Source organism: Orcinus orca, chromosome 11 (assembly GCF_937001465.1).
Source record: "Orcinus orca chromosome 11, mOrcOrc1.1, whole genome shotgun sequence".
NCBI classification, from domain to species: Eukaryota; Metazoa; Chordata; class Mammalia; order Artiodactyla; family Delphinidae; genus Orcinus; species Orcinus orca.
In genome coordinates, this window is record NC_064569.1 from 34,650,231 (window position 1) to 34,670,310 (window position 20,080).

The 20,080-nt window shown below is 36.3% G+C and overlaps 1 protein-coding gene across 1 annotated transcript in view; it reads right to left on the reverse strand.

Moving 5' to 3' along the window:
- ADAMTS20 (ADAM metallopeptidase with thrombospondin type 1 motif 20) overlaps positions 1 to 20,080 on the reverse strand; it is a 195,643-nt gene that overhangs the window by 134,330 nt on the left and 41,233 nt on the right. The window contains exon 4 of the mRNA XM_004274437.3: positions 6,567 to 6,826. Within this exon, the coding sequence (XP_004274485.2) occupies positions 6,567 to 6,826 (260 nt within the window). The remainder of the gene's footprint in view (positions 1 to 6,566; positions 6,827 to 20,080) is intronic.

Sequence of the window (20,080 nt, forward strand, 5' to 3'; positions counted from 1 at the left end):
GAGCATTTAATCCATTCACGTTTAAGGTAATTATCGACATGTATGTTCCTATGACCATTTTCTTAATTGTTATGGGTTTGTTTTTGCAGGTCCTTTTCATCTCTTGTGTTTCCCACTTAGAGAAGTTCCTTTAGCATTTGTTGTAGAGCTGGTTTGGTGGTGCTGAATTCTCTTAGGTTTTGCTTGTCTGTAAAGCTTTTTATTTCTCTGTCGAATCTGAATGAGGTCATTGCCGGGTAGAGTAACCTTGGTTGTAGGTTCTTCCCTTTCATCATTTTAAATATAACATGCCACTCCCTTCTGGCTTGTAGAGTTTCTGCTGAGAAATCAGCTGTTGATTTTATAGGGGTTCCCTTGTATGTTATTTGTCATTTTTCCCTTGTTGCTTTGAATAATTTTTCTTCGTCTTTAATTTTTGTCAATTTGATTACTATGTGTCTCCACGTGTTTCTCCTTGGGTTTATCCTGCCTGGGACTCTCTGCACTTCCTGGACTTTGGTGGCTATTTCCTTTCCCATGTTAGGGAAGTTTTCAACTATAATCTCTTTAAATATTTGCTCAGGTCCTTTCTCTCTCTCTTCTCCTTCTGGGACCCCTATAATGCGAATGTTGTTGCGTTTAATGTTGTCCCAAAGGTCTCTTAGGCTTTCTTCATTTCTTTTCATTCTTTTTTCCTTATTCTGTTCCATGGCAGTGAATTCCACCATTTTGCCTTTCAGGTCACTTCTCCATTCTTCTGCCTCAGTTATTCTGCTATTGATTCCCTCTAGTGTAGTTTTCATTTCAGTTATTGTATTGTTCATCTCTGTTTGTTTGTTCTTTAATTCTTCTAGGTGTTTGTTCTTTAATTCTTCTAGGTTTTTGCTAAACATTTCTTGCATCTTCTCAAGCTTTGCCTCCATTCTTTTTCCGAGGTCCTGGATCATCTTCACTATCATTATTCTGAATTCTTTTTCTGCAAGGTTGCCTATCTCCACTTCATTTAGTTGTTCTTCTGGGGTTTTATCTTGTTCCTTTGACTGGTACATAGTCCTCTGCCTTTTCATGTTGTCTATCTTTTTGTGAATGTGTTTTTTGTTCCAGAGGCTGCAGGATTGTAGTTCTTCTTGCTTCTGCTGTCTGCCCTCTGGTGGATGAGGCTATCTAAGAGGCTTGTGCAAGTTTCCTGATGGGAGGGACTGGTGGTGGGTGGAGCTGGCTGTTTCTCTGGTGGGCAGAGCTCAGTAAAAGTTTAATCTGCTTGTCTGCTGATGGGTGGGGCTGGGTTCCCTCCCTGTTGGTTTGGCCTGAGGAAACCCAACACTGGAGCCTACCCAGCTCTTTGGTGGGGCTAATGGTGGACTCTGGGAGGGTTCATGCCAAGAAGTACTTCCCAGAACTTCTGCTGCCAGTGTCCTTGTTCTCACAGTGAGCCACAGCCACCCCCACGCCTCTGCAGGAGACCCTCCAACAAGAGCAGGTAGGTCTTGTTCAGTCTCCTATGGGGTCACTGCTCCTTCCCCTGGGTCCCGATGCTCACACTACTTTGTGTGTGCCCTCCAAGAGTGGAGCCTCTGTTTCCCCCAGTCCTGTCGAAGTCCTGCAGTCAAATCCTGCTAGCCTTCAAAGTCTGATTCTCTAGGAATTCTTCTCCCATTTCCGGACCCCCAGGTTGGGAAGCCTGACATGGGGCTTAGAGCCTTCACTCCAGTTGGTGGACTTCTGTGGTATTAAGTGTTCTCCAGTTTGTCAGTCACCCACCCAGCAGTTTTATTTTGATTGCGCCCCTCTTACCAGCTCATTGTGGCTTCTCCTTTGTCTTTGGATGTGGGGTACCTCTTTTGGTGAGTTCCAGTGTCTTCCTGTCGATGATTGTTCAGCAGTTAGTTGTGATTCTGGTGCTCCCGCAAGAGGGAGTGAGTGCATGTCCTTCTACTCTTCCATCTTGAACCAATCCCCCAATCTTTTATTCTTTAAGTATTTGTTTCCCTGGCATATAGAATTCATATTGCTTTATAGTAGGTCTCATAAAATAGTAAACATTAATTCATAGATAATTAGCAAAAGGAAAAGAAATGGTATGAATTGTTTAAATAGTTTAAGAAAATCCTAGGCAAAATAAAGTTCATGCAAAGCATGAACCAAATTATGTCGCTAGTAACTGACCAACTATTTTGAAATAATTTCCAAATAGTGCTTCAGCAAATGTTCATACATGGCATGTTTAGAGACCACCTTCTTTATTATTTTAGCCATTTTTTAAAATTAAGATAATTGACATATATCATTGTATTAGTTTTAGGTGTACAATGATTTATGTACATATTGCAAAATAACCACTACAATAAGTTTGGTTAACATCTATCACCATGCATAGTTGCAATTTTTTTTGTTATGATATGAACTTTTCAGATCTACTCTCTTAGCAACTTTCAAATATACAATACAGCATTGTTAACTGTAGTCACCATGCTGTACATTACATCCCCAGGAGTAATTTACCTTATAACTGTATATTTGTACCCTCTGACCACCTTCACCTTCAAAGTCATCTGTAAAGAACTGATTTTAACAAAGTGAACACATTTTGCTTACAGAGACCATTACTCTTATCAGAAAGATGTTTTCGTTTTTAAGTTAGAAAATGACATTCTGCATATGCACAAAGTAAATATGTACGAAGAATTAGGAACAGGTAGAGCACTGAGTTGAAGGGAAAGGTAACATAAATGGTTGAACATAAAGTACGAAAATAAATCATTAGTTTTTATTTTAGTGTGTTCGAAAATTTTCCCCATCCTAAATAACATCAGTAAAAGCAACTCAAAGAATTGAAAGCAATGATATTAAGTCAGTGTAATGTAGGTTAGGCTTTCTAGTTGATAAGTGTCTCTAATAGCAATTGTGTTTTAATAAATAGGGCTAATTCCTGAGAATCAAATGATGCTCTTGAAATTTACATTATTAAATCTGTAGCAAGGTGAATAGCATCAAGTCAAACCTTTGTAAACCCAAAGGAATGTAGAGTTTTCTGACACAGTAAGTATTTCCAAGATTAATTAAACAGTAAGTCATTGCATATCAAAATAAATCTGTTGAAAAAATAATAATGCATGTAAAATTACATTTTAACCTGATCATGTCACCCAAATTTTCTAAGGATAAAATTTTTGGAATAGCAAATAATTGAACATCTTTGCTCATTTAACACACACTTTTTTCATTAGATATACTATACACCACATATGTGCTCTTCCCAGCTAATTTTAATGTTATTTCCAGAAACTCTTTGAAGAGAGATCACTAAGTTATTTTTGCAACATGAGTAAAGCACTCTAAAAGGTGAATTAAATCACACACACTATTTCTATATCACTGCACTCAGATATTTTTAAACTGTTGAAAGCAAAGGAAAAGTTTGAGAAGAGAGCATAATTGTTTACTTTGTACAGGATGAGTAAGTGTAGATAATCCTCTTTCTAAATTATGTATATAATCGATCTGCTCAATGCTGAAAGCATTCAGCAGTTTCCCCCACTATATCTGGAGCTCAACACAGAAACTCTTTCATCACTTTGAACTTTTCTTTAAATGGCTCTGAATCATATTCCAAGTCCAAATCACATATTCATGTCTTTTTCCTAAATTACTATGACCAAAAAACATTACCAATATCTCGAGTGTGTGCTTGAAATGCAGTTAATGCCTTTTTAAAAATTAGGACAAAGGGCTTCCCTGGTGGTGCAGTAGTTGAGAGTCCGCCTGCCAATGCAGGGGACACGGGTTTGTGCCCCAGTCCGGGAAGATCCCACATGCCGCGGAGCGGCTGGGCCCGTGAGCCATGGCCGCTGAGCCTGCGCGTCCAGAGCCTGTGCTCCGCAACGGGAGAGGCCCGGCCGGGCCCGTGAGCCATGGCCGCTGAGCCTGCGCGTCCAGAGCCTGTGCTCCGCAACGGGAGAGGCCACAACAGTGAGAGGCCCGCATACCGCAAAAAAAAAAAAAAAAAAAAAAAAATTAGGACAAAATATGCAAAACTTGAATGCCTTCTTCTTCAACTGGAAACATCTGGGGACATTTATGTGGAGATAGTATTCCTCTTACTTCTTTAGAGCAATTTTGGAAATGGACTTCACAAGTGGAGATAAAACAAATTGGATTAGATTTGACTATCTCTGTGTAGTGTGACCAACTGTCCCAGTTTGCTCAGGACTAAGGGATTTCCAGAGACATGAGACTTTTAATACTAAAACTAAGAAAGTCCCAGGCAAAACAAGAGTCTGTCAACTCTTTCTCCAAGTTTCCATTCACCTTTAACATGGTTTACATCTACAAATATAGCTATGACCTCTTTTTTTCACTAATAAAATAACAATAACTGTCCAGAACCTGACAGAAAGTCTGCTGATTTTCCTGCATCCTTATCTAAACATTCAACAGAAGAGAAAAAGAATAAAGAGAGCAAAAACCCCAGGTAATTTGAAGTCATCTGAAATTTGGCCTCTGAGGAGGAAAGAAAGTATATATAAAACCAAGACTACCTCAAAAGAGAGATTTACCCTCCTGAAATTTTCCTCCTGCCCCATCTGTATTTGGAATGTTCCCCTATTCCTCAACCTGTGGCAGTATCTCCCTGTGAATGAAAGCTTAACACAAACCAACTGACTACATCTACAAACATCTCGTCTAAACTGAATTTGGCTCTCCTAGTGGGACTAAAAATCTAGGAAATGGTATGTGCATGCACTGGTCTTCTGTTTCAAGCAATCTCAGAAGCAGATTTACTTTCCATGAAGTCAGAATGTCGGCTTTGTCCTTGATGAACTCTGGCTTTAAAACTCCCATGGACACAAGGTACATCACAATATCTTCTAAACAGTGATTACATTGATTTTTATGTAAAATACAGATGACAAAACTTTTCAGAGGATGGCATCATCACCAAAACTGTATTTGAGAGCTATTTGAAAATTACTCTTGAGTTCCTTGACTTCTTCTAGTCATTACTTCCAAAGCACTGATATGGGAGTTGTCACTTAACATGCTACAAAACCTGTTGCATTTATAAAATCTAATATTTTCCTTCAGTATCTCTATCCCCTCCCCAGTTTTCTTAATGAGTATCTGCTTTAACCATTTAAAATTGCCAAGCTTATCCCACACTGTTCCATATAATTGATATAATTTCCTACATATCAATCAACATCCTCCATGTCAATGTTCTCATTAGAATCCCTTCATAATGAGCATGCCACACCCATATCTAGATAATTATACATCTAGATAACTACTTCAGATTCGGAAGTTAAAAAGTCATCAGAATAAATCTGTATGTATAGCTCTGTTGTCATTTTAAAAATTCAACTCAAGTAAACAAAAGACATCTATACTGTACAAATTTAGGAAAATCATTTTGGATCATCTCTGGTTTTTGTCTGTTACAATGTCATTTATTTTGAAAAAAGTATCACTTTAATCACTTATTTACTCATTCTTTAACTAACTAATGAGTGCCCATTTCATACCAGATACTGTGTTTAGGCAGCAGAGATCATGTATTCTTAGCACTTATAAGAATTTAAGATAAAATATTATACGTAAGGAAAATAACAAAGTCTTAGGATCTTTAAGTCACAATGAACTTAACTGGCGAGTTCTTGTTAAAGGAAATTTATAATAGCCTATATATGTGTCCTGGTCAAGTTTTATCCACCAAGTAGGCCTGAATTCCCTACCTGTGAATAGAGATACTTCTAGCCATGAGATATGTTCCAATATCCTGGATGTGTATAAATAGGGGACCATATAATTCATCAACTAAACCAAGATACTCCTGAGATGAAAGAGGTACTTTTAGTAATTACTTCAAAACAGCAGGACTTAATCCAGCAATGTCCCAGACAGTAGATATATGTGTGTATATATGTATATGGGTGCCTATATACGTGCATGTATATAGGACATAGTGTGCTACCACTAACACAGAACCGGTGTTCTTTACTGGCACTAGAATTCTGTTCTAACGATACTGGCACCACCGTTGCTCAAAGAGATATTAACATCAGCTCAAAAGCTCTTATAACTACTGTGATCTTACACCCCAAATTTGCTAAAGCAGCTCTATTAGTAACAGGTTATCCTTTTATTGCCATAATACTTTTATAACTTAAAATATCATGTGCCCCAATTTGATTTGGCGAATGCAGTAGTAGTAAAATTAGTAACCCCTCCTTCTGTGCAGAAATAAGATAAGGTTTAAAAATTCAGATTCAAAGGGCAAAAGATCAGTTCTACTAAGATCTTCCCTGTCACTAGGGGGCAGAAGCCATTCATGTGATGAAGTAAAGATTCAAGCAATTTCTGTAAGTGGCTTGTTTCAAAGATTTTAGATTTTTTAGAAAACTGTCCAAGTAACAGAATGGGATACTTGCTATATACATCTATTTAAACTAAATTTCAAGGAAATATTTTTGGCTTAAATATAGACAATTTGCTTACATCTAAAGTTCGGGAAAACATTTTAATTAAATGTGAAAAAATATTATGTTAAACATTTTAGGAAATACAAAGGACCCGTTAAGTTTACTTACAATTGACATTAGAGTTAGTACGTAGTGCTGCAAATTCTGTCCATGATGATGAACCATTTTAGCATCAGCTGTAACCATAACTTCCACATATCTTGGATACGATAAAAAACGTTTTTTCCTGGAATGTAATTGACTTCTTTCATCTTTCAATGATGTATTTTTTGAAGAGTCTCCTAAAACCATTTCCTCCTTTATATTAAGATCTTCATTCATGTCGCTGTAGTTATGAAAGGGTAAAGTGGTTTTCTTTATTTGACTTTCTGGTGGGGGAAGAATACAACAATGTGGAGTCATTAAGTTGGAGGTGATTCAAAATACTGCACAGAATAGAATAACCAAAAATATTGAATACTTACACACCTGCTTCCAATATGAAATAAAAGGACAAAAAGAAATTATTTTAAAGTGTTATACCATATTATCATAGCATTACTACTCACAGTAATATAATGTTCACATTTTCATAGATTGCACTAACAAAACTGTATGTAAGTCTTATTTTAACAGCTATGACTATTCAAAATATATATTAACCACTGGGCAGAAAATAAAAACAAATCAAGGAGAACTTATGTTTTTTTCAGTAGGTAAATTAGGTCCTCAAGCCACTGATTGCATCTAATCTCATTACAGAGAAGTATTTTGTAGGATGAAACTTCATAAAATACAGAAAAGAAACATATTTTTTTGTTATACAGCATGTGAAGAGCACCAACAGAAAATGAACCCATATAACAACAGACGGCTTTTCAAACCCAGAAAGTCAAAGGTTGATATAAATTGTATAATACTTGATTATATGAAATACCTGATTATTTTTATTACATTTCTTTATATATAAATACAGTGTTAAAACTGCTGAAACCTTAGGGATTATTATGGCAACTACTTGAAGTCCTATGCATTTATAAAAGTCACTTCTAAATTCTTATTTGTGCTAATGGAAAAAAATTCACAGGCAGCATGAGTGTTTGTCCTCTTTCCTTCTCTTTAAATTTATTCCTCTACTCTCTTTCTTATTTTTCTCTTATAATTGTTTAGTGAAACTATTTAGAACAGAAAAGTGGACCAAAGACATCAGGTAAGAAGAAATAAAAGGTCCTGAATAGCTCGTAAGGCAAATCATCAATACCACAACAATCAAGATTTAGTTGTACTATAAGGATTAGACAAAATATAAAACTATATTACAGAAATAATTCATTTCACTTAAAATTAGCAGCAATCCTATGGTTGTAAAAAAAGAAACAAAAGTCCTTGAACAATGTTTCCACAGTTGAACTACTTTTTCTAATTCTTAAAACCATCCTGCCTTTTAATGTTACTATGCTCTTAAGTTTTAAAATTTATCTCAGTGGGAGATTGTGGGAATCTGGCAAACTGAATATACATTCCTAAAACTTTGTCCTGCCATATTTTTCCTAGGGTGATTCAACCACCAAAATATCCATGACGAATTATTAGACCCTGGAGAAGATCCCAGATATATCTGATGAATACAAATCTCAGATATATCAGAAAGAAGCCAAATATTCATGTTTTGTTTTATTTTTTTCATCCACTTCATTCATTCAAAATAAACTTTCATTGAGTACCTACTCTATGTCAGCAAACATTTAGAAACTGAGGAGCAAACAGCATCTAATAAGGCTTACACTCTCGTGGGAAGAGAAAAAATAAATGAACACATATTGAAGCACTTAAAGTTACCTCAAATTTGTTCTTAAATAACAACTCAACCAAAAGACAAAAAAAGTGACTCAACCTTACCAAAACGGCTAAAACTTAAAAGACTGATAATACCAAGTGTTGGTACAGCCACTTTGGAAAACTATCTGGCAATTTCTAAGTTAAGTTACACATGTACCCAACGGCCCTGCAATTACACTCCTAGATACATACCTAAGAGACGGAAAATATATGTCCACAAAACACTTGTATAAGAATGTCCATAGCATGACCAATGGAACAGAATAAAGAACCAAGAAATAAACCCTCACATATATGGTCAAATGATCTTTGACAAGGGTGCCAAGGACACTCCATGGGGAAAGAAAAGGCTCCTCAACGAATGGTGTTGGAAAACTAGATATCTCCATATACAAGAATGAAACTGGACCTTATCTTACAACATATATAAAAATTAACTCAAGGGCTTCCCTGGTGGCGCAATGGTTGAGAGGCTGCCTGCCAATGCAGGGGACACGGGTTCGTGCCCCGGTCCGGGAAGATCCCACATGCCACAGAGTGGCTGGGCCTGTGAGCCATGGCCGCTGAGCCTGCGCATCCAGAGCCTGTGCTCTGCAACGGGAGAGGCCACAACAGTGAGAGGCCGCATATCACAAAAAAAAAAAAAAAAAATTAACTCAAAATGGATTAAGATCTAAAAGAAAGACGTAAAACTTTGAAACTCCTAAAAGAAAACAGAGGAAAAGCTTCATGACAGCTGGTTTGGCAATGATGATTTGGATGTGACACCAAAGCACAGGCAATAAATGCAAAAAATAGACAAATACGACTATAAACTTTAAAATGTATGTGCATTAAAGAACATAATCCACAGAGCGAAAATGCAACCTATTGAATGGGAGAAGATATTTGCAAATCATATCTGATAAGGAGTTAAGCAGGTAATATACAGAATATATATATATATAAACTCTTACAACTCAATAAAAATAACCTGATTTCTTAAATGGTAAAAGGACTTGAATAGACATTTTACCAAAGAGAATATAAAAATGGACAACAAGCATATAAAAAAAGATGCTCAACATCACTTATCATTAGAGAAATGCAAATCAAAACTACAAACAGATATAATTTCACACCCATTAGGATGGCAACTATTTAAAAAAAAAACAGAAAATAAGTGTCAATGAGGATATGGAGAAATTGGAACCTTTGTGAACTGTTGGTAAGATTATAAAATGGTGCAACCGCTATGGGTAACAGTATAAAAGTACTTAAAAAATTTACATATAGAACTACCATATGATCCAGCAATTCTACATCTCAGTATATATCCAAACAAATTAAAAACAGGGTCTTGAAGTAATAGTTGCACATCCATGTTCATTGCAGCATTATTCACAACAGCCAAAGGGTGGAAGCAACCCAAATATCCATTGATAGATAAATGTATAAATGAAATGTGGTATATGTATAAAATGGATTATTCAGCCTTAAAAAAGGAAATTATTTCATGCTCTGACATGGACGAACCTTGAGGATAGTATGCTAACTAAAAATAAGCCAGCCACAAAAATATAAATCCTGTATGATTCCACTTACAAGGTATCTAAAATAGTCAAAATCATAGAAACAAAGTTGAATGGTTAGTTACCAGGGCCTGTCAATATCTCACTACCTGAGATAGCTCCCAAAGTCTGTCCAGCCTGAGTGCTAAGAAATCAAACATCTCACTGGCTAGTAGTAAGTTAAACAACACATTTGATTTAGCACTATGTCTTGAAGGAGTCAAACTGATAGTAAGTTAGAATAGGTGGTTCTTTGCAGGCTGAAATAATGAAAGAAACAAATAGAATTCCAAACTGGAATGAAAACACTGGATATAGTATATAGCACAGAAAAAAGAAAGTCTCTAGAAAAAAAGAATATATAAATTTTAAATTCAATTCTGGAGTAATTAATCAATTGAAAAAGGAAAAAATAGCAAATATCAGGATCCTGTAAACATTAAGAAGACATTATAAACAGCTTGATGCAAAAAAATTCAGAAATGTTTTCTAGAACAGTTCTGAAAAAAATACATCAAAACTGACCCATAAAGAATTAGAAAGCCTAATAGCCACATAACTTTAAAAAAATTGAACTCTAATCAAAATCCAGTCTCAAAGGGCTTCACCAGTAAATATGATTAAACATTTAAAGAAGAAATAGCTCTACTTTCTCAAATACTTTTCTAAGAATTAAAAAAAAAAAAGAGGGAGAAAGATCCCAAACATGTTTTATGAGGATTTTAAATGATGATATATCAGAATATCTTCAAGATCTGGTTTTTATTTTTAAAACAGGACTCTTTAGGACACAAAAAATACTAACCATAAAGACTATTCATTTGAGTAAGTTAAGACTTTGAATTTGTGTTTACCACTATGGGAGTAGGAGAAGGTATCTGCAATAAATATAAAAGGGCTTGAGGAGTCAAGATGGCAGTGTGGAAAGACGCAGAGTTCACATCTCCCCACAATTAGGGTGCCTGCCAGATGCTGGTAGGAGACTCCGACACCCAAGGAGACAGGAAGAACCCCCAAGCAAACCGGTAGGACGTGGGGGCACTGAGCAGGGAGGAGAAGTGGAGGCCAGACAGAACTGGTGCCCCTGAGGGATGACTGAGAGGGGGGAGGGGTTCTCATGCCTGGAGGGACCCTCAGGGGCTCGGACTGGGGGGAACAGACCCAGCATCTCCCTTGCCCAATCAGCTGGGGAAGTCTGCCCGGCTCTCGGGCCCGGTTCTCCGCCCTCAGAGGTCCCCTCTGGCCTGGGTTGGTCTTGGGGGCATAGAAGGGAGGACAGGAGAGAACAGGAGAGGCAGGCAGGAGGGTCCCTCCAGGACCAGAGGAGCAGGAAAGGAGTGGAGGGTGTTTGGGCATGGGGAGCCTGTTGAGTTCCCAGGCCAGTCCCCCACCCTCCAAAGCCCCCTCCAGGCCACATGGGTCCTGAGAGCGTAGGAGGGCAGCCAGGGAGATCAGGAGAGGCAGATGGGAGGGATCCTCCAGGACAGGAGGAGCAGGAGAGGAGCTGAGGGCATTTTCCCCACCCACTTGAGCCCAAGAAGCCTACTGGCCTCCCTGGTGGGGTCCCCCACCCTCTGAGACCAGGGATGGGGGGCACACCTGGGCCTCTTCTGTTCCATTGAGCCTAAGCCCCAACCCCCACACCCCAACCCACTCCGTTGAGCCTAAGCCCCAACCCCCACACCCCAACCCACCCTGCCATTTCCAGCCCTGTGGGTACTAAGCATATGCCCAAACCTCACCCCTGCTTAGGCCCTGCCCTCCACAGCCAAGGCCTTTTCAACTTTTTCATTTTCCTCCTCTTCCTTTTTACTATTGCGGTTCTGTTTTACCTTCCAGTTGTTGTTTCATATGTTTTTATTTTTATATTTTTTCTAACATAGCTGGATAATTTTGCACCCCCGCATGGCTTGCGGGATCTTGATTCACGAGCTGGGGGTCGGGCAGAAGCTCCTGTAGTGGGAGCTCCAAGTCCAAACCACTGGACTACCAGAGAACCTCAGACCCCAGGGAATATTCATCAGAGTGAGGTCTCCCAGAGGTCCTCATCACAGCACAAAGGCCCAGCTCTACTCAACAGCCTACACACTCCAGGGTTCGAAGCCTCAGGCCAAACAACCATTAAGACAGGAACACAATCCCACTCATAAAAAAAAGGAAAAAATAAAATTAGACAGCAAAAAATATGTCACAGATGAAGGAGCAAGGTAAAAACCTGTAAGACAAAATAAATGAAGAAGAAATAGGCGATCTGCTGAAAAAGAATTCAGAGTAATGATAGTAAAGATGATCCAGAATCTCGGAAAAAGAATGGAGGCACAGATTGAGAAAATACAAGAAATGTTTAACAAAGATCTAGCAGAACTAAAGAACAAGCAAACAGAGATGGACAACACAATAACTGAAATGAAAAATACACTAGAAGGAATCAATAACAGAATAACTGAGGCAGAAGAATGAATAAGTGAGCGGGAAGACAAAATGGTGGAAATATCTGGCGAGGAGCAGAACAAAGAAAAAAAAGAGAAAGAATTGAAGACAATCTAAGAGACCTCTGGGACACACTAAATGCACCAACATTCGAATTATGGGGTCCCAGAAGAAGAAAAGAAGAAGAAAGGGTCTGAGAAAATATTTGAAGAGATTATAGTAGAAAACTTCCCTAACATGGGAAAGGAAATAGTCACCCAAGTGCAGGAAACACAGAGAGTCCCATACAGGATAAACCCTAGGAGAAACACACCAAAGCACATATTAATCAAACTAACAAAAATTAAATTGAAAGAAAAAATATTAAAAGCAGCAAGAGAAAAACAAAAAAATAACATACAAAAGAATCCCCATAAGGTATCAGCTGATTTTTCAGCAGAAATTCTGCAGGCCAGAAGGGAATGGCAGGATATACTTAAAGTGATGAAAGGGAAAAAATCTACAACCAAGATTACTCTACCCATCAAGGATCTCACTCAGATTTGATGGAGAAATCAAAAGATTTTCAGACAAGCAAGACCATCAAACCAGCTTTACAACAAATGCGAAAGAAACTTCTCTAGGAGGGAAACACAAGAGAAGAAAAAGACTCACAAAAACAAACCCAAAACAATCAAGAAAATGGAAATAGGAACATACATATTGATAATAACCTTGAACGTAAACGGATTAAATGCCCCAACCAAAAGACACAGACTGGCTGAATAGATACAAAAACAAGACCCACATATATGCTGTCTACAAGAGACCCACTTCAAAGTGAAAGGATGGAAAAAGATATTCCATGCAAATGGAAATCAAAAGAAAGCTGCAGAAGCAATACTCATATCAGATAAAATAGACTTTACAATAAAGACTGTTACAAGAGATAAGAAAGGAAACTAATAATGATCAAGGGATCAATCCAAGAAGAAGATATAACAGTTATAAGTGTTTATGCACCCAACATAGGAGCACCTCAATACATAAGGCAAATGCTAACAACCATGAAAGGAGAAATCGACAGTAACACAATAATAGTAGGGGACTTTAACACCCCACTTTCACCAATGGGCAGATCATCCAAACATAAAATTAATAAGGAAACACAAGCTTTAAGTGACACATTAGACCAGATGAACTTAATTGCTATCTATAGGACATTCCATGCAAAAACAACAGAATACACTTTCTTCTCAAGTGCTCATGGAACATTCTCCAGGATAGATCATATCTTAGGCCACAAATCAAGCCCTGGAAAATTTAAGAAAAGTAAAATCGTATCAAGCATCTTTTCTGACCACACGCTATGAGATTGGAAATTAATTAGAGGAAACACACTGTAAAAACCACAAATACACAGAGGCTAAACAGTGCGCTACTAAATAACCAAGAGCTCACTGAAGAAATCGAAGAAGAAATAAAAAAATACGTAGAAACAAATGAAACAAAACCACAACGACCCAAAACCTATGGGAGACAGAAAAAGCAGTTCTAAGAGGGAAGTTCATAGCAATTCAATCTCATAACAAGAAACAAGAAGAATCTCAAATAAACAATCTAACCTGACACTTAAAGCAACTAGAGAAAGAAGAACAAACAAAACACAAAGTCAGCAGAAGGAAATAAATCATAAAGATCAGAGCAGAAATAAATGAAATAGAAATGAAGAAAACAATAGCAAATATCAATAAAACTAAAAGCTGGTCCTTTGAGAAGATAAAAAAAATTGATAAACCATTAGCCAGACACATCAAGAAAAAAAGGGAGAGCAAATCAATAAAATTAGAAATGAAAAAGGAGAAATCACAACTGACACCGCAGAAATACAAAGGATTATAAGAGACTACTACAAACAACTATATGCCAATAAAACGGACAACCACGAAGAAATGGACAAATTCTTGGAAAGGTACAATTTTCCAAGACTGAACCAGGAAGAATTAGAAAATGTAAACAGACCTATCAAAAGTAATGAAATTGAAACTGTAATTAAAAATATTCCAACAAACAAAAGTTCAGGACCAGATGGCTTCACAGGTGAATTCTATCAAACATTTAGAGAAGAGCTAACACTGATCCCTCTCAAACTCTTCCAAAAATTGCAGAGGGATGAACACTCCCAAATTCATTCTATGAAGCCACCATCACCCTGATACCAAAACCAGAAAAAGATATCACAAAAAAAGAAAATTGTAGACCAATATCACTGATGAACATAGACGCAAAAATCCTGAACAAAATACTAGCAAACAGAATCCAACAACATATTAAAAGGATCACACACCATGGTCAAGTGGGGTTTATCCCAGGAATGCAAGGATTCTTCAATATATGCAAATCAATCAATGTGATACACCATATCAACAAATCAAGGGAAAAAAATATGATCATCTCAATAGATGCAGACAAAGCTTTTGACAAAATTCAACACCCATTTACGATAAAAACTCTCTAGAAAATGGGCACAGAGGGAACCTACCTCAACATAATAAAGGCCATATATGACAAACCCACAGCAAACAGCATACTCAATGGTGAAAATCTGAAAGCATTTCCACTAAGATCAGGAACAAGACAAGGAGGTCCACTCTCCCCACTCTTATTCAACATAGTTTTGGAAGTCCTAGCCATGGCAATCAGAGAAGAAAAAGAAATAAAAGGAATACAGATTGGAAAAGAAGAAGTAAAACTGTCACTGTTCACAGATGACATGATACTATACATGGATAATCCTAAAAATGCCACCAGAAAAATACTAGAACTAATCAATGAATTTGATAAGGTTTCAGGATACAAAATTAATGCACAGAAATCTCTGGCATTCCTATACACGAATGATGAAAAATCAGAAAAAGAAATTAAGGAATCAATCTCATTTAACACTGCAACAAAAAGAATAAAATACCTAGGAATAAACCTACCTAAGGAAGCAAAAGACTTGTACCCAGAAAACTCTAAAACACTGATAAAAGAAATCACCAGATGGTATAAACAGATGGAAAAATATACCATGTTCTTGGATTGGAAGAATCAACATTGTGAAAATGTCGATACTACCCAAAGCAATCTACAGATTCAATGCAATCCCTATCAAACTACCAATGGCATTTTTCACAGGACTAGAACAAAAAATTTTACAATTCGTAAGGAAACAAAAAAGACCCCGTATAGCCAAAGCAATTTTTATAAAGAAAAATGGAGCTGGAGGAATCAAGCCCCCCAACCTCAAACTATACTACAAAGCTATAGTAATCAAGACAATATGGTACTGGCACAAAAACAGAAATATAGATCAATCATACAGGATAGAAAGCCCAGAGATAAACCCACGCATATATGGTCATCTAATATATGACAAAGGAGCCAAGAACATACAAAGGAGAAGAGACAGACTCTTCAATAATTGGTGCTGGGAAAACTGGATAGGTACATGTAAAAGAATGAAATTAGAACACTACCTAACACCATACACAAAAATAAACTCCAAATGGATTACAGACCTAAATGTAAGACCAGACACTATAAACCTCAGAGAAAAACATAGGAAAAACACTCTTTGACATAAACCACAGCAAGCTCTTTTTTGACCCACCTTCTAGAGTAATGGAAATAAAAACAAAAATAAACAAATGGGACCTAATTAAGCTTAAAAGCTTTTGCACAGCAAAGGAAACCATAAACAAGATTAAAAGACAACCCTCAGAATGGGAGAAAATATTTGCAAATGAAACAACGGACAAAGGATTAATCTCCAAAATATACAAACAGCTCATGGAGCTCAATATCAAAAAAACAAACAATTCAATTAAAAAATGGGTGGAAGATCTAAACAGACATTTCACCAAAGAAGACATACAGATGGCCAAGAGGCACATGAAAAGATGCTCAACATCACTAATTATCAGAGAAATGCAAATCAAAACTACAATGAGGTATCACCTCACACCGGTCAGAATGGCCATTATCAAAAAATCTAGAAAAAATAAATGCTGGAAAAGGTATGGTGAAAAAAGGAACCCTCCTGCACTGTTAGTAGGAATGTAAATTGATACAACCACTATGGAGAACAGTATGGAGGTTCCTTAAAAAATTAAAAATAGAACTACCATATGACCCAGCAATCCCACTACTGGGCATATACCCTGAGAAAACCGTAATTCAAAAAGAGACATGTACCACAATGTGCATTGCAGCACTATTTACAATAGCCAGAACATGGAAGCAACCTAAATGTCCATCTACAGATGAATGGATAAAGAAGATGTGGCACATACATACAATGGAATATTACTCAGCCATAGAAAGAAACAAAGTTGAGTTATTTGTAGTGCAGTGGATGTACTTAGATTCTGTCATACAGAGTGAAGTAAGTCAGAAAGAGAAAAACGAATACCATAGGCTAATACATATATATGGAATCTAAAAAAAAAATGGTTCTGAAGAACCTAGGGGCAGGACAGGAATAAAGACATAGACATAGAGAATGGACTGAGGACACAGGGGAAGAGAGGGAAGCTGGGGCAAAATGAGAGTAGCATCGACATATATACACTACTGAATGTAAAATAGTTAGCTAGTGGGAAGCAGCAGCATAGCACAGAGAAATCAGCTTGGTGCTTTGCGATGACCTAGAGGGGTGGGACAGGGAGGGTGGGAGGGACGCTCAAGAGGGAGGGGATATGGGGATATTATGTATACATATAGCTGATTCACTTTGTTGTACAACAGAAACTAACACAGCATTGCTAAGCAATTATACTCTAATAAAGATCTATTAAAAAAATAAATAAATAAAGGGCTTATATGCAGATTATATAATTAACCACTGCAAATAAGAAATAAGACAAAAATAGGAGAGTTGAATACCTCAAAAAAGACAAAAGTCAAAGGCAATAAATATATGAAAACAGTGCCAAAAATTTATCGATAATCGGAAATGCACATTAAAACACAATGAAACTTGACTATTTACCCTCCCAAATGGCTAAAATGAAAAATATTGAAAATAACAAGGCATGGTAATATAATGTTATTACCATGAACCTCTCGTATACTGCTGGAGATGGTGAAAAGTGGCATATTCACTTTGGAAAATTTCAGTGGGGCAAGAAGGAACTGGGATAGGTCACATAGCTTCGTGCAAAAAAGGATATAATTATTATTTACTTTTAATATCAGCAAGTATCAGGTGTGTGTATATACAAGTGTTAAAATAACCATATCACCAAAGGAAAAAGATACTCAGTAGAACTTCTAATTTCAAAAGGGTGGGGGATGACTTAAGAAAAGAAAACTCAGCAAAGGTAAGGAAATGGAGAAAACAGAAATCAGAATATCATTAATATGAAATACAAATAACACAATATATTGGTTATTATAAGCCGAGTACAGAAGAGCCTTGAACAACATGGGTATGAGCTGTGTGGGTCCGCTTATACGTGGATGTTTTTCAATAAATAGGTACTATAGTACTATGACCTGCAGTTGGTTGAATCCACGGGTGCAGAACCACAGATATGGAGAGCCAACTATAAAGATATATGTGGATTTTCCACTGAGTGGGGGTCAGCACCCCAAACCCCCGCCTTGTTCAAGGATCAGCTGTACATTTCTGACAAATTTATTTGTATTAACTAATTTAATAGTGGCATACAAAATAAGTACTATTGTTAATCCCATTTTATAAATGAGGAATCTACAATATAAACAGATTACAGAACTCACATAAACAGTTAATCATTGATAAAGCTGAAAATGAAAACAGATAAAACTAACTAAATAGTTCATATCATAATAAAGGTAGTTTAAATTTGCCTATCAAAAAGCAAAAGCTTTATAGAATTGGGTTGGTAAAATCCAGCCCTATGTAACTAATAAGTAGCACATCTAAGATTTAAATCCTGGGGATCTGGCTCCAGAGTCAGTGGTTTTAACCCCTAAAACATACTGCTTGACAATGAAGGTTAAAGGAAAAAAGAAAGAAAACCATAATTTAACAACAAATACAGTGTTATCAGTACAGATCTCAAGAGTTTAATCTCTATAGCAAATGAAATAATGATAAGAATATTCTAGAGGACTCTGTCAAAATCATTGAATAATTTAGAAGAAATCTAATTTCATAGTTCAACACACAACAGTATGAATCTATTTTGTCACTATAAGTGACAAAAGTGGAAAAAATTAAATACAACGTATTTTTATATAGCTTAAAAGCTAAAAGATATATACTTTAAGAAATATCTATGGATGTAATAACACTACATTAAGGCAAAGCAATGACAAACATGACATTCAGAATGATGCCTCAAGTGAGGGGAGGTAGGTGGATGAATGAGAGGGTGGGTGACAGCAGAACTGTGTGGCCATGTATAAGTTGTTGTCCAAGTCCTATATTTCGTATTGGTTCATATCTTCATGACTTGCATTATATTATTAACAAGTTCTTAACCAACAGTAATTTACAAAACTAACTGCCGTTAAAATAATAGGACAGCTCTCATCACTATCATACAGTATTGTTTTGGTAATGCTAAAGCAGTAAGACAATAAAATGAAATATACAGAATGAATATTAGGGAGAAAGTTTTCTTCACTATTGTTTTGATTTGATTTTGCAAATATAATTTTGCAAAGACAAATGGCTGGTAACTAAAAAAAAACAAGAGACGCAATTTAAAACTTTTAAAACCAAGAATCCTCAGCACAGGAATAATTCAACAACAGAATGTTATGCAGCTGTGAAAAAAAAAAGAATGAGGTCTATGTGTTTTTATAAGGAAGGATGTTCATGATGCATTTTTAAGTAAAATGTGTAAGTGGCAGAACAATATGAATAGTATGTTCTCATTTTTGTGAAAACAAACTTTCACAAAATATTGATATATACTCATAAAATTTTATAAAATGAGCCAAAAAGATATAGAAATATATACCTCAAACTTTTAGCACTGGTCATATGCATAGGTGTGACTGAACAACTATTAAATTCTTTCATTAAATCTCAGTGCCCTTTAAATCATTACAATGAATTTGTTTACTGTTTATTTTAATTACAATATTATTTTTTAAAACAGTATCTATAACTATTTTATAGGATAAATGTTTTATCTCATTATCTTTTTTCTGATATTTATACTTAAGCAGTATAACAAATAATGATAATGTAACCTTTCCAAATACCCTAAATAAATGGGCATTATTCAAAGCTCATTTGCCAATTCAATTACATCATTTCTATGCAATGCTTATCTTTCTATGTTCCATTGACTCAAATGTTTAAACAACGTCTTGTCCTTTATTAATAACAAGTGTATTGTGACCCAAAACTAATTTAGACCAAACCACCACATCTCAAACATCATGCAACAATGATAATCTACTTACTAGAACATAAAATACTTAAAATTACATCAGTGAATATAACCCTTCAAACAGCATAGTGTATTCTAGAATGCAAGGAGATTAAGTTATAATCTATAAGAGTATAAACTACTAAAAAATTTCTCAAATAATGAAATTAGAAGCCCATAATTTGACTTGAATGTCTTACTGGTACCTCATACTCAAAATATATAAAAATGAGGGAATTTCCTTTTCCCACTCCCAGTTTCCTCATTTGTATTAATGTGAGCAATAACTTCCAAATACTATACTGACACTAAACTGTACACCACCATTGCGTTCTTCCTATCCTTCCTTTACCCTTTGCATCTGGTCACAAGTTTTGCCACTTCTCCTTCAAAATGCTCCCTGTATTGTTCCTGTTGGCAACAATATTGT